Genomic DNA, 14,071 nt, shown 5'->3' on the forward strand with positions numbered 1-14,071 from the left:
TGATGCTCCTCAAAATTCTGCTCCTCCTGAAGAACAACAAAGGGCTAGCTGGATTTCTACATTTTCTTACTTTTATAAGAACTTTATTTTGTATTTAAGTTGTTAAAAGAGGCAAATGTTTACTTAATATTGAGTCTAGCAAAACAATTGCTGAATCTCCAGGTTTCTCTTCCAGTGCTAAAAGATTAACATTAGAACTTGATTACAAAAGATTAACATTACAACTTGAATTAAGATTTTGTAATAGGTGTCGTAGGAAATTCACTTAAGGCTGCAGATTTAATGTAAGATAGCAGTCTGTGGGCTTGTGTTTACAACAAGCATTTTCTCCAAAATAATCTAAAAAACAACTTCCAAATAACTCAATGCAAAAGGCAGGCTCCAAACTGCCACTTGTAGTAAACAACCCTAGTTGTTCAAAAGCACCTTTAAAATGGATAAGTTATGGCCTTCCACACTGAAAGAACTTGTTATTCTTTGCAAACAATTTTCTTAGTGCTGAGTACTTGTTCTTAGTACAACACTGAATACCTAAACATGCCTAAAACCAGCTGTAAAACATTGTGCCAAGGATAGTTTGTGACCCCAGCATAGCAGGATCACCACCTGAGGAGTGACATGAAGGATGTGTTTATCTTCCTGGCAGACAATTGATGACAGATGTGGCAATGCAGACCCAGAAGGGCTGAAAACCAGTATGTGTACTAACAGTGAACAACAGAGGAGGCTGAAAGATCACCCTGTGTCCAGCCCCAGATTTCACAAGGGAGCTTCCCCTCTCTCACCCTCACCTCAAGAAACAACCCCTCATTAAATTGGACAGGCAGTGTCCTGGATTGTAATATATAATTTGGGGGTATTCTATTGCCATCTGTCAGAGGTGGGGCACTTATCTCCTGTTCATTGGGCAGTTTTCTTTATCTCTTCCACAACCAATCCTCCCTCCAGGAGATCTCTGCTGTTCATGGCCAGTGAGTGTCCCTGCATGGCTGATAAAATTCCATCATCCCATGGGGAGATGCTCCACCCAGGGGAGCAGCCAAGCATTCCTACCTGGATACAATCTGAGGTTTGGAACACCACAGCAGCCTTTGCCCACTGCATTCCCAGAGGAGCAGCTTTCTGCTGCCCTGCATTCCCAGAGGAGCAGCTTTCTCCTCCCCTGCATTCCCAGAGGGAGCCCAGGCCCATCTCCAGCAGCCCTGGACCTTCAGAGGAAAACTCCCCCCTTGTGCAGGATCCCTGCTCCAGCAGAACCACGGCTGGCACTGCAGGAGGGCTGAGCCACCATGGAATGGGACTGTGCCACCACCCTGACACACATGGTGTCAGGTCCTATTCTGACTCTGTCACCATTTTTTTTTTTATTACTGCATTATTATTTTAATTTTCCTAACAAAGAACTGTTATTTCTACTCCCATATCTTTGCCTGAGAGCCCCTTAATTTCAAATTTATAATAATTCAGAAGGAAGGTGTTTACATTTTCCATTTCAAGGGAGGCTCCTGCCTTCCTCAGCAGACATCTGTCTTTTCAAACCAAGACAACAGTCAAGAAAAACACTTGGTTCACATATTGACAAGTCATCTATAATACTGTAAAGCAGCCAAAACAGTGTGCATTTCAAGAACTGCCCGACCTTCTCAGAAACAAAATCAGGCTTGAAAAAACCCAATGCAAACAAAAAGTCATGTTTAAAAGTTAGTTATGAAAATGAACTACATACCTTAGCTATTTGAACACACCAGTTCAGCAGGAGCTGGGAGCCAATGTTATCCTTATGTTCATGGACGTAATCCAGGAGGCAGCCATGAGGCATCAGCTGAGTGACCAGCTGGATGGTGGGGCTCAGGCAGACACCCAGGAGTCTCACCAGGTGTGGGTGGTCCATGCTGGCCATGATGAGAGCTTCCTGCAACAATAAAAGTGACCCAAAGGTTACTCCAGTGTGCTCAAAAACTCAATGCACTCCAGTTGTTTTAGTAAGGTAGGAAAATGATAAAGAAAAGCTCCATAAAATCAAGCCTGCTCTCCTTGTCAGGCTAGCCCTTTGCAAGTTCCCATGTGAAAGCAATCCTGGTGTGAGCAGTTCATTAACATAACAATCTATTCCTGGGTGAAAAACAAGCAGCACCTGTATAAACTGTTTTTACACCATTAGATAATTTTCATTTTTCTATCCCTCACAACTTCTCCTGCACATAGACTTCAAGAATTTTAGAGACCAATTAAAAAGAGTAACAACTTGTTACTAACCAATAATGTAATTAGCAAGAAAAGTACTAGCCAATTAAAGTCACACACAAAGTCTATAAAATGGTATAAAAAAGAGTTATGTGAATAAAGAATGGGCTTTTTCCACCATGAAAAAAATGGAGTCTGCGTGATTTATTCCAATACTCAAGTGACTAAAGGGGATCAGTGTCCTCTGAGCACCATGAATTCCTGTCTGTCCAGTGCCAGGCATTCCTAGGGAACCTCCAGGCTGATGTAATGCCCACTTGATGTTCTGAGCCCCAAAAACAAGAGTCTGCACAAACTAAAATTCTGCACTGCCCCACATTCCCTGTCCCATTGCAGCCACAGAAATAAAGATACAGGTGTATTACACTTCACTTAAATCTCCTTGGTCTTGTTTTAATGCCTTTTTGGCACTACTTACAAACAGAGGCCAGCCAAAATTAAGGGAATAAAAAGCACCTATATTTATTGAAGGCCTTCAGGAACATTTAAGGCAGAGGAAGCCCACCCAGGGGCTACACCCAAAAAGTGGATGATGGCCCATGGGTTTTCACACTTTTATAAGTGTGGTCCATTTGCATATTGGGAGTTAATCTTCCAATCACAGCCACAGGTAATGAAGTCATTTACACCATGTTTGCTTTCTAAATCTGAGCCTCTTAGCTCAGCATCTGATTCTTCCATCACCTCTCCCATCAGGTCTTGGATGAGTTCAATTTGGTTTTTCCACACAGAAAAGACTTTATTTCCCTTTTCCAGACAATGAGAACTTCCCAGCTACCATGCTAGGTTTCAGCTACGAAGCTGGACCAGGACCAAGGACCAGAAGGTTTAATCCTGGCTATGCTATTTGACCCTAGAGTTCACATTCCTGACCAGCAGCACAGGTGCTCCTTATAAAACCCCTAAATAACTGTTTTTAGAGGTATTGCTGCCATCACAAGCAACTGGCATTCAAATATAGCAAGGAGAAAGCTCTCCTCTCTCTGAGTCCTCCATTTCAAGACCATTTCATCATGGCAATGGAACAATGAAAAGTGAGATGGAATTGTGGTTCTGTAAGGCTATTTTGGCTGATTTTTTTTTTTTTTCCTCAAAAAACCCCAATATGACATCTGACAATTTACAGAATAACAGCTGTAATAGTGCCAAGGAAAGAAAGAAAGAAAAATAAAAAGGATGAGACAAATTTGCCACCAGAAGAACATAAAAGTTGGGGTTTTTTTCCCTTCCCTAAATTAATGCAAAATTAAAAAAAAAATGGTTCTGGCAAGTAGGCTGAGTTTGTATTAAAGGAAATTGCTCATCATAGTACAAAGAATATTTGAAACCAAATTGCAGATATTTGCATAATAGTTCTTTTACTTTCTTTCCCCCTCTTTTTTTTTTTTAGTAAAACAAAAAGATGAACAAGACACTAATTGTAGGGTTTTTTCCCTCCCAATAAGAAAAGAGCAGATGGTCCTCACTGGGGGGAGTGACTCCTTCCCTTTTCTTCCTCAATGTATGTGAAGAAATAAATAAATGAATAAATAGAGACTATTTGATGAGATAATGGAGGAGCAGATCTGAGAAAGATTCTGATGCAACAAATTAGAAAAGGGATCTGAATTTAACTACTTTTACTCACATTCCAATAAATACAGTTCCCACTCACTTAACTCTTAAGTATGGGGACTCCTTGAAACAATTTTAGCTTTTCTTCTGTTGTGACTTGAAAATGTTCCTAAAGAATAAATACCTGTAGACAGGTGAATTACCCAGTCTCCAGAGCACAAAATTCCTCTGCCTCATTTTTTTCCTTTTTACCCATTCATTTTTCTCCTGCAGATTCATACAGGGACAGCACCTGCTGCCCACTCTGCCTCTGAGTAAAGGCAAGAGGTTCCCCAGGAGCCTGGAGCTGGAGTACTTTTCTTTCTAACCCAGACTGATTAGAACAAAAATGAGATTCTTCTTTTTTTTTTTGTCTTCCAAGGGCCCACACAGAAAGCTTTGAAGCTTGTGTCCATTAGTCTCCAGCTACTTTCTATTGCCAAGTCCATCTGTGTCCAAAGGAAAACCACTTCTGTACAACAATAAAAGCAAGCAGTGCCATTTGTCTCATTCTGATGTTACAGGAAAGCACCTGCTTTTCCAATAGTTTTGGGCAAGAGTTTCAGGGAAAAAAAAAGTCAAAATGTTTTTTATAAAATATAGTGGACTTCTCTGTAATGAATTAAGACACACACAGAGGGCAAGGAGATCGTCATTATAGATCTAAGCCACTAATAGATACTTATTTAGCATGAATCCTGGCTTCACATAGTTATCCTCATTAGTAAAACTATTGTTATTTTTATTGGACTTCCATCTCCAGAATAACTAAAATCAGGGCTATGTGTATCTAGCACAGCAAGACACAAAGTAAAAGAGATTGCAATTGTTCTGCTAGAGTCTAATTAGCCAAAACAAACAACAACAGCAGAAACATTATGACTTAGGAGCATTTTAAGAATCTGTTCAGTAAATAAGTAATACAAGTCTCCAGTTTCAAACCTGTTTGGACATGAAAGACCCTAGAGCTGTAATCTTTGTGGCACTTGGACACTCAGCAGCCTGGTTCCTAATATAATTGTCTAAAACACTTTAAGCAGGTGAGGGACCTACACTAACAAACATGGCTGGTGGCACTGGCATCTCTGAAAACCAGCCTCTGCAATTTCCTGGGCCTTTTGGTAGCTGTGGGTCTGCAGCTCTTCTCTCTACACTCAACTGGAACAATTAAAGGAATGAGTTTGGAATTCTAATTTAATGGAGAAGAAACTGAGGTACCAAAAGGTACCAAAAACCCTTCTATCCAAACTCACATGGGAAGTCTGGAGAACAAATAGAAACAGTGCCCCAGATCACTTTACTTTTCTCTCCTGAAAAAATTCACAACCATAATTCCTCTCTTCATCCATTCTCAATGTGATTATTACATTATTACTCCATTAAGCTCAACTCCTGTGATTTATACACACAAGCCTGTATTAAACAGTAACATTAAACAATCACATAAATGTTATTTTAATAGTTCACACTTATCTGCCTGCTGTGTGCACTAAGAAACAAGAGAGCAGCCCAAAGAAGGTTGAGTTTGTTCCAGCGAGCAATCACCAGACCTATTACTGGTTTCTGTCAGCAGAACTATGTCAAAAGGGGTCTGGGGTGATGAACTGCAATTTGGAAATCTCACCTAAAACTGTTTCCTGGTCTATCCACACTCTGCAGTCATGTCTGAAATATCTTTAATTTGGCTGCTGTTTCTGAAAAGTAACTCAAAATCCAGCTAAAGGACAATTTTCAGGATGGGGAAAAAAACCCCACAGTTCTTAAGATTGTGAGAACAAAGAATGCTCTGAGTACACCTACAGCACATCTTACAAGGTATTTAACTTCCCCCTTTCCTACTTTGACATGGTATTGCCAACAATTACAGCTGGAAACAAAACATAAACATTAGCCAGCATGGTGGTTGCTGAAGAACAGCCTTTGGTACTGGTTCTGCTTTTCTGACCATGCAGTTTGCAAACCAGGGGCTCAGCAAGGTGCATGTGCCAGTAGCAGTGAGATAATTCCATAGTTTGCCACAATTAGGCCCATGTTGAACATTTATTTCCACCCAGGTAGCCCAGGGCACAACTCTCTTCAGCTCATGCCCTTATTCATTCGTACACACTCACATCCCCTGTTCAAGGGAAGCATCACAGATCTGCTTCCCCACTTTGGCAAGCCCAGAGTAAATATTACTGCTCTTCTTTAAGCAGATCACCTCTCTGTCTAACCAGAGGTCACACAATGAGCCTTGCTTGCTCATTGTATTTCCTCAGAGCCAGGACAAATTCTCAGGATTACAGAGGCTGCAGGTTTTTAAGGGGTGGTTTTGGACTTCATATTTTTTGGATGTGAGAGATTTGAGCTTTTTAGAGTTGAGTTTTCAATGAGGACCTCAGGCAGAGCTCCACAGTCAGTGGAGTCACTGCATATTTACACTGGAGTACAGCTGTGCTGTAACATTAAATGGTGAGACTAACTTAGTTCAGAAAGTTCTAGAAACCAATCTGTCAGGTGTGCCACTACTCTAGGATTAAAACTAAGAATAAAAAATAAAAATTCCACTTCAGGGACCACAGCCCTGTGGCCCGTTCAAGCACAAATGTGATGGAAACAGCCCCCAGACAAGTGCCGCTCACTTGACTCCTATCCAGCCAGTGCCATCAGCCAGTGTCCTGCAGCCTGGTGAGGAGCCAGGCATGGCACAGCCCCGGAGCACTGTGCTCTCCCCTGCCCACCATCAGAGCTGGTCTCTGGCTGCTCTCTCACTGCTGAGAGCCTTTTCTGCAGCTATGATGTGTCTTTAAATGAGCTGCATCTCTCAGAGCAGGCAACCCCTCTGAGACTGCCCTGCCTGTCACAGCACTTGCACAGCACACAGGGCACCAGGCTGACTGACAGCTCACAGGCACTGCCTGCCTTGTTGACACTGAATTCAAAAGCCAGCCATTGCCCCATGTGACTCAAATGCATTAGAGAGATGCCCCACTTTCCTCCAAACACCCAAAACCAGCACAAATCAGGGATGTGAAAGCTCTCTCTCTTGAAGGTCATGCTTGCAGATTGCTGGGTAAAACCTTCCTGCCCACCTCAGAGAAGCAATAGGTCTATTCATGCAGGAATAAACATCTTCATGCACTTACAGAAGCAATGCTGGCTCACTTTGTATTTTGGTGCAATATAAAATAAATTAGGAAAAGAAAGCAGCACTGTGATCCCTGTCCTATGAACACTGAGAGCATGGATCACTGTGCTGACTCTAACAGGGCTCAGGCGCTGAGAATTAATGCTCAAATGCTTGGAAGTGTAGGGGATAAGTTTTGTAGGACTCCCACAGCACATGCTTGTTCCTTCTCCCTGCTTTGTGCCAATTAAGTCTCCTAATTAATCACAGCCTGAGTTAGCAGAGGAGGAACTTCAGCTCTAAAACAACAGGCCTCGAGTGCACAACAAACCAAGTGTAGATTTTCCATCAAACATCTGACCAGGAACAGCTCCCACCAGCATTTCTGTCAATCTTGCCCTGAAAAAATGATCATGGTGATGAGAAAAGCAAAACCTAGCCCATTTTCAATTCACTTTTATGCATAATAGCCAAAGACCTCAGCAACCAGGATTGTTCCCATTGAAAGTTGTCAGGACAAGTTACAGTGAGTTTCATTCTGGGGATTCCCACTTTGGAGATCAGAAGTAGGTGGTTTAACAGCAAAAATATCATGTCATTGTGACAAATGTTTTACTTACAGCCCGTGACACACATCATTATTTCAGAGCAGTCTGTCCAAAGTGATTTGTTTCTTACTATTTTGATGCAACTAGCAAAAATATTTGAAGTTGTAACCATGCAGTCTAACAAAGCCATCATTTTAAAGAGGAGGGTAAACAGACATCACCACTGAGCTTAAAGGTATAGTCAGCCTTGGCTGCACATGCCTTTCCAAAGGAGGGAGTTATTGCTTTGATTTTTGATTTAGGATGAGTGATGGCAAGGTCTCTAGAAGGAAAAAAACCCCAAAGTTCTCACTCCTTTCTGAACAGTCTTCAGGCATTGCTTTGATATTTTCTGGTATCACTGAAAAGCTTGACTTTATAATCACACATTCCCTCTTCAGGATCAATTTAAAGGGATAAAGCATCAGATTAAAGCCTAATTTCATCAAGTGTATAATCAACACTAAGAATTGTTTTAATCAAAGCTACTTTTTGCCTGGTATTTAATTTCTCACAACAGAGAATTCAAATCAGACTCATCTCCATCTTTCCCTCATCTGTATTCAGCTGCAGAATGAACCTCACACTCAGGACCTGGGTACTGCACAGGGATGGTATTTGAACATGGAGAGTTTCATTGGACTGTTTGGTTCACTGGGAGATTTTTCTTCACCTGACTCCACAGAAGTCCTCAAAAGCTGCCTCCTGCTCCCAGTGTCACATCCACATTGCTCTGCCTGTGATTTCCTCCTAAGTTTCTACAGCTCTGCCTCCCACCTTTTCCCTACCTTCTTTTACCTCCTGCTCCTGAAGACAAGATTAAAACCTCCTTAGAAAGACTCTTTAAAGAACCTATGGCCCTCAAAGGGCAGGGTGGGGATGGCAGGGGAGGGGCTGGGGTTCCTGCAGGTGTGGGTGGGATTGCTGACAACTGGTCAGATCTAAAAGCATTTATGTTCCTTGGCAATAAATTCAGCTAAATTCCCCCCTGGATTTCCACAAGATTTAGGCACCCTGCTGTCAGGGTAATACATATATAACATTATAATCATAATGACTCTTTTTTTCATGTTGATAAAATGTTGGCATCTGCGATAACCCCCAGAGCAAATACAACATCAGATCTTTTATGTATGGCCATGCTCAGGTCCTGGCATCTGTCAGGGCAAGCCAAAGAACTCCCAAACCAAGCATGTTTCAATGAGTGGCTGCCTGCCACCAATACAAACACCTCAGTCAAATCCATACATAAAACTGTAATTAATAGTTTTCATTTCTGCCTGTGTGGATGCAAGAAAAATCTCCCTGAATTTACAGAATTCAACAAAACATTGTAGACAAACACCATTCAAACTTGTAGTACTGCAGGAGGGAGTGCCTATTTTAGAAGTGATCTAATTTGAAATGCTCCAAAGAGGGTGAAATAATAATTTATGTCATGCTTTTATCCTCTTTTGTGAATTACCACCATCTCAAGATCATTAATTATGCTCATAAGACAGCCTGGTATCACAGATCCTGCATTTCCAAAGGAACTATCCAGCTAATAGGACTCTACAAATCAAAACCCAAACATATTTTTCCTAGCATTTCCTACAGCAAACTTTGACAAGGCCAACTGGGGTGAATGTGCTTTTCAACAGCCTTGCAGCTGTCTGGGAAAAAAAAAAAAAAAGTGAAAAAGGCTCTTTTTAAGTGATACTGCCAGGGAAACTCCAGGCACAGGAAGAACCAGTGGTGTCCCCCAGGGATCAGTTCTGTTTAATATCTTCACTGATCATTTGGATGAGGGGATTGAGTCCTCCATCAGTAAATTTGCAGATGACACCAAGCTGGAGGATTATGTTGATCTGTTGGAGGGCTCTGCAGAAGGACCTGGAACAGTTGGATGGATGGGCAGAGTCCAGAAAGATGAGTTTTAACAATCCAAGCGCCAAGTCCTGCATTTTGGCCACAATAACCCCTGCAGCACTACAGGCAGGGGACAGTGTGGCCGGACAGTGCCCAGGCACAAAGGGACCTGAGGGTACTGACTGACCATGAGCCAGCAGTGTGCCCTGGTGGCCAAGAAGGCCAAGGGCTCCTGGCCTGGATCAGGAATGGTGTGGCAGGCAGGGGCAGGGAGGTCATTCTGCCCTGCACTGGGCACTGGTGAGGGCACACCTTGAGTGTTGTGTCCAGCTCTGGCCCCTCAGTTTGGGAAGGACCTTGAGGGGCTGGAACACATCCAGAGGGGGCAAGGAGGCTGGAGAGGGGCTGGGAACACAAACCCTGGGAGGAACCACTGAGGGAGCTGTGGAGGGATTCCCCTCCAAGAAATAAAGAGGGATTTCCCCAACTTGAAATCACCAGGAGACAGTGATGGACTTATTTTTCAACCATTGGCACCCACTGTAACCATTACATGAAGACACTGAGCAATGCAATGAATACCTACAGATGGCCCAGGGTATCCAATCTCTCCTTTCTGACCAGGGTGTTCAGCCTGGAGAAAAGGAGACTCAGGAGTGACCTTATCACTCTCTATAGCTCCTGAAAGGTGCCTGTGCTCAGGTGGGGTTGGGCTCTTCCTCCAGGCAATGACCAACAGAATGAGAGGACACGGCTTTAAGCTGTGCCAGGGAAGTTCAGGCTGGGCATCAGGAAAAAATTCACTGAAAAAGCAATTGAGCATTGGAATGGGCTGCCCAGGGAGGTGGTGGAGTCACTGTCCCTGAAGGTGTTTAAAAAAAGACTGGATGTGACACCCAGTACCATGGTTTAGTTGATAAGGTGGTGTTAGGTCATAGGCTGGACTTGATGATCTCAAAGGTCTTTTCCAGCCTAGCTCAGGCTGTGATTCTGTGAACTATAAGGAAACCTGGAAGCTCAAGGCACTACCACTGTGTCAAAGTCAGTGCTAGAGCCATACCCAGAGCAGCTGTGTGCATGTGCCACGCCAAGCTGACTTTCAGCTCTGAGGGAGGGTGCACTTGCAGCCTGATTACAAAGCACTAATCCCACCCACACTGTGGAGATTTTGTCTGCCAGCACCTATTTTGTATCTTACTGCCAAGATCAGCAGTCAAGAGGCTGACATTTAATAAAAAGCAGGAAAAAGTATCCATAGCTGTTTCACCATCAGCCTTCATAACCATCACCATTACTATTTGACATGGCTTTTATAAAGCAGAAGTATGGTTTCATATAATTAATCCAGCTATTCCCTGTTGCATGCCTTCACATTTTTGTTTCTTGGAAAGACCCAACACCACCATGGTGTGATCACCTTACTGGGATCAAAGATGATGTTCAAAACACCATCACTTGTCAGTTCCTCGGTCACTTCTAGTGGAATTCTGAGCCAGTGAAATGCCAAAGCCCCAGAAAGCTGCAGCACATCATTGAGAGAAATACCACCCACATTTTTGCAGAGGGCTAATTTGCAAGTTTGAGTGGAGTTACAAACATTTAGAAGGTGACACAGTGTAGTTTAAGGTGTTTTCTGGAGCTCCAGAACACTTTGAGAGTTTGCCATTAACACTGGCATCAATAAATTTTCTTTTGGTTTGGAGTTTCAGTGCCATCTGTGCCCCTCAGCTGATGAAGAGATTTATCACAGAGCAACCAGACACATCTCCCACCCCTGCTGAAACCCAGGCAGGACACAGCATTCAGATCCTCAGAGATGGCCTAGCTCTGGAAAATGGTTCCCCGCTGCCCACAACTTAACCACATGCACAAAATGTTTAACATTCCAACTTGGATTTGACAACATTCTTGCCTAATAACATGGTCTGAATTTTGAAACATAGTCTGAACTTTGAAACAACAAATGACTTCAAAGGAGGAATTCACCAGAGTTCATTCAGAATGTGATAAAACCAGGTGCTTCAATCACTGTCACATTTCAAAACATCTTCTGGCTGAGGAATTCACTGGAATATATCTCACATTGAAAAGCTTCAGCAGAAACTCTTCCTTTGAGTTTCAGCAAGTTAATAAATGTTTTATCAAGAAATATTTGTTCAATATTTTGCCAAGAAAACAATCCCAACAAGGAAATTTATTTTCTCTCCTCAGTCCAAATACCATTTTTTTCCAAATGCTTTGGTTATTAAAATAGCTTTTCAGAGGGACTTGTGTTTTCAGCTGGTGACTCTAGCTATTGATCTAAACCAACAAGACTTCATCTAAAAAAAACCAAAACAATTTACACAGCTTCAGAAAACAAGAAGCTAAATTCTGTTTCTATGCATACTAAAAATCCCACTGAACTCTTTCAAAGGGCACTGCCCAGCCAGGAAAAGTATCCTTGACACTGGAGAATGTTTCCAAATGGATCTAGCCTACCCACTGACATGGCTCAGTCCATCACAGCCCTGGGAACTGCCTGTAGCCAGGCACTGCCCCACATTCCCTACCTCACTGAGATCTTACATTTCCATCAGATCAACTCAGATTATCTCTCAGATAATCAGATAATATAACTCAGATAATCAGATAAACTGTTCTTTGTACCTCAGCTGTTTCCTACCTTTGCCCTGCTCCATGTCTCAGAATTTACCTGAGCAAGCTGATCAAGGAGAGCCTTCCAAGCTGCAATTTGTCAGCACAGCTCCAAAATCCACACAACCATACATCCTTAAACATTTCTGTGTCCTTTGTCATGTAAAGCATGAGGACAAAAACAAGCCCTGGCCTATGATAAACCGATGCAATTTTATTTTGAACAATGCTTATTCACCTCTGTAATTAAAAGCCTGGTATTCGAGATGAAGCAGAAACCTTCAGAATACACTTGCATTCACCTTGCAAGTAACTAAGAGGGAAAAATCCCTATTCTCCCTCTCCTGTTGCTAATAGACAATTTACTTTATGCATCAAGTGCCATTCAGCATCTTTAAAACACCTGATCTAGGAAAAAGCTAATGAAAACATCATTTAAACACATTCTCAACTGATAAAACAGCTTTGTCTGAAAAAAAACCCCTCACATAGTATTTGCTTGTCTACATAAACATCCTAAGGTAATTTTAAACCTGAAGATAATTAAAAATCAATTTTAAAAATTAAGTAATTTTCTCAGAGGTTATGGGATCTGTGTTGCAATTCAGAGTTCCAAGTATCAATTTCTGTAGTAATAATTATTCCTCTCCCCTTCATCTGTTGTACCTGTCTTGACTGAATACCTTTCAGGGCAGGGACAATCTCACCACACTTTCCTCAGGTCCAAGAGATGCTGCGTTACCACAGCAAGAAGCAGCACTATCATAGGTAGTATGGAAAATATTGCTCTGCAAAATCTCTTTAATTTTGGAGCTACAGCTTCAGTAGAAAAGGACCAGGCATTTCCAACCAGCCCCAGTGTGACCTCAAATGGATCTGCTTATCCCAATTATTGCACTGATATCTCAAAAGTCTTAGCAGAATATCATCAGCAAGTCAGGAACCAATTTCTTCTGCCTTATTTCTTCCATCATGAGCAGCAATAGGAATATCTGATTGTCTCTTGTAAATAATAGCTACAATACTAATGCAAGCAGATGTTAATTATTTTTAGAAATCTCTGACAGTTGCTGATGCATCAGAGATGTCTGGATCAGTGCTGAGGCACAGAAAACAATTTTTGAGGGGTTATTTGAAACAAAGCACTGAGGGAGAAGTACAAGCTATAGTTTGTACTTTGGAGGGAAAATGGATTTTGACAGTAATAGTTGAAATTCAGCTCCTATAAGCCTGTGCTTCTGTACCCTTACATTCCTATTACAAATGGTCACAGCATCATCATTTATATGGATATATGGATTTTTTTCCTCCTTACAACATAAAAAGCTTGTTCTCCCTTAACTTTAAGTTGACTTGGCAGCTCATTAGATCTGCCATTAACCTCAGACCAGTGATGGCTTGTTTGGGATGCATTACAGTTAAGCTTGTGGAAACAGTACCTCTCTTTTATTAACAGGGGTCCCATAAAACCCTGCATTTTTTAGCAGTTTGGCAACATTCTGGCATACACAGTGCCCTTTAGGAACTTAAACATTAACATGTGCCTGTTTTATATTGTTAATAGGAGCTGGAGGCACAGAGAAAGAATGCAAAGCTCTTTCTTAACTACAGGTTTTCAATTTTAGTGATAAGGCAACACTTGTCACCCTGTTTTCAGTGACAAAATCTGCTTTAAAACTGGGTATCTGTGTCAGCTTCTTCTCATAACATATCAAGCATTATTAAAAGACCGTATTTTCCTTAATTTAATAATTTTACCATGTTTTGTCACTTTTACTTCTGCACTTTGCATCTGAATCTCAGCAAGACTGTGAGAAGGATCCCAGTATCTCCAGCCACTTTGCTGCTGTTTAAGGAAAACTGTTTCTCCTGTTTGTAATGACAAGCCTGTGAGCTACAGCCTTCCACTCCAGCAGGGTCTGTGCCTGCAGAGGAACATTTCCCCTGTGCTTTAAATACCACCAAGCACTGGCTGTGCAGATGAAAAGTCCCACACCTGCAGGCACTATATCCTCTTGGGATGAGTCCCCAGAATTCAATTGAAATTTTTACT

At 42.0% G+C, this 14,071-nt stretch overlaps 1 protein-coding gene across 2 annotated transcripts in view; it reads right to left on the reverse strand.

Annotated features, from left to right (window-relative positions):
- ERBB4 (erb-b2 receptor tyrosine kinase 4) overlaps positions 1-14,071 on the reverse strand; it is a 589,568-nt gene that overhangs the window by 91,553 nt on the left and 483,944 nt on the right. For both annotated transcript variants that reach the window (XM_063162643.1, XM_063162645.1), the window contains exon 20: positions 1,727-1,912. In XM_063162643.1, coding sequence (XP_063018713.1) covers positions 1,727-1,912 — 186 coding nt within the window. The remainder of the gene's footprint in view (positions 1-1,726; positions 1,913-14,071) is intronic.

This window comes from Melospiza melodia, chromosome 8 (assembly GCF_035770615.1).
Source record: "Melospiza melodia melodia isolate bMelMel2 chromosome 8, bMelMel2.pri, whole genome shotgun sequence".
Taxonomy (NCBI): domain Eukaryota; kingdom Metazoa; phylum Chordata; class Aves; order Passeriformes; family Passerellidae; genus Melospiza; species Melospiza melodia.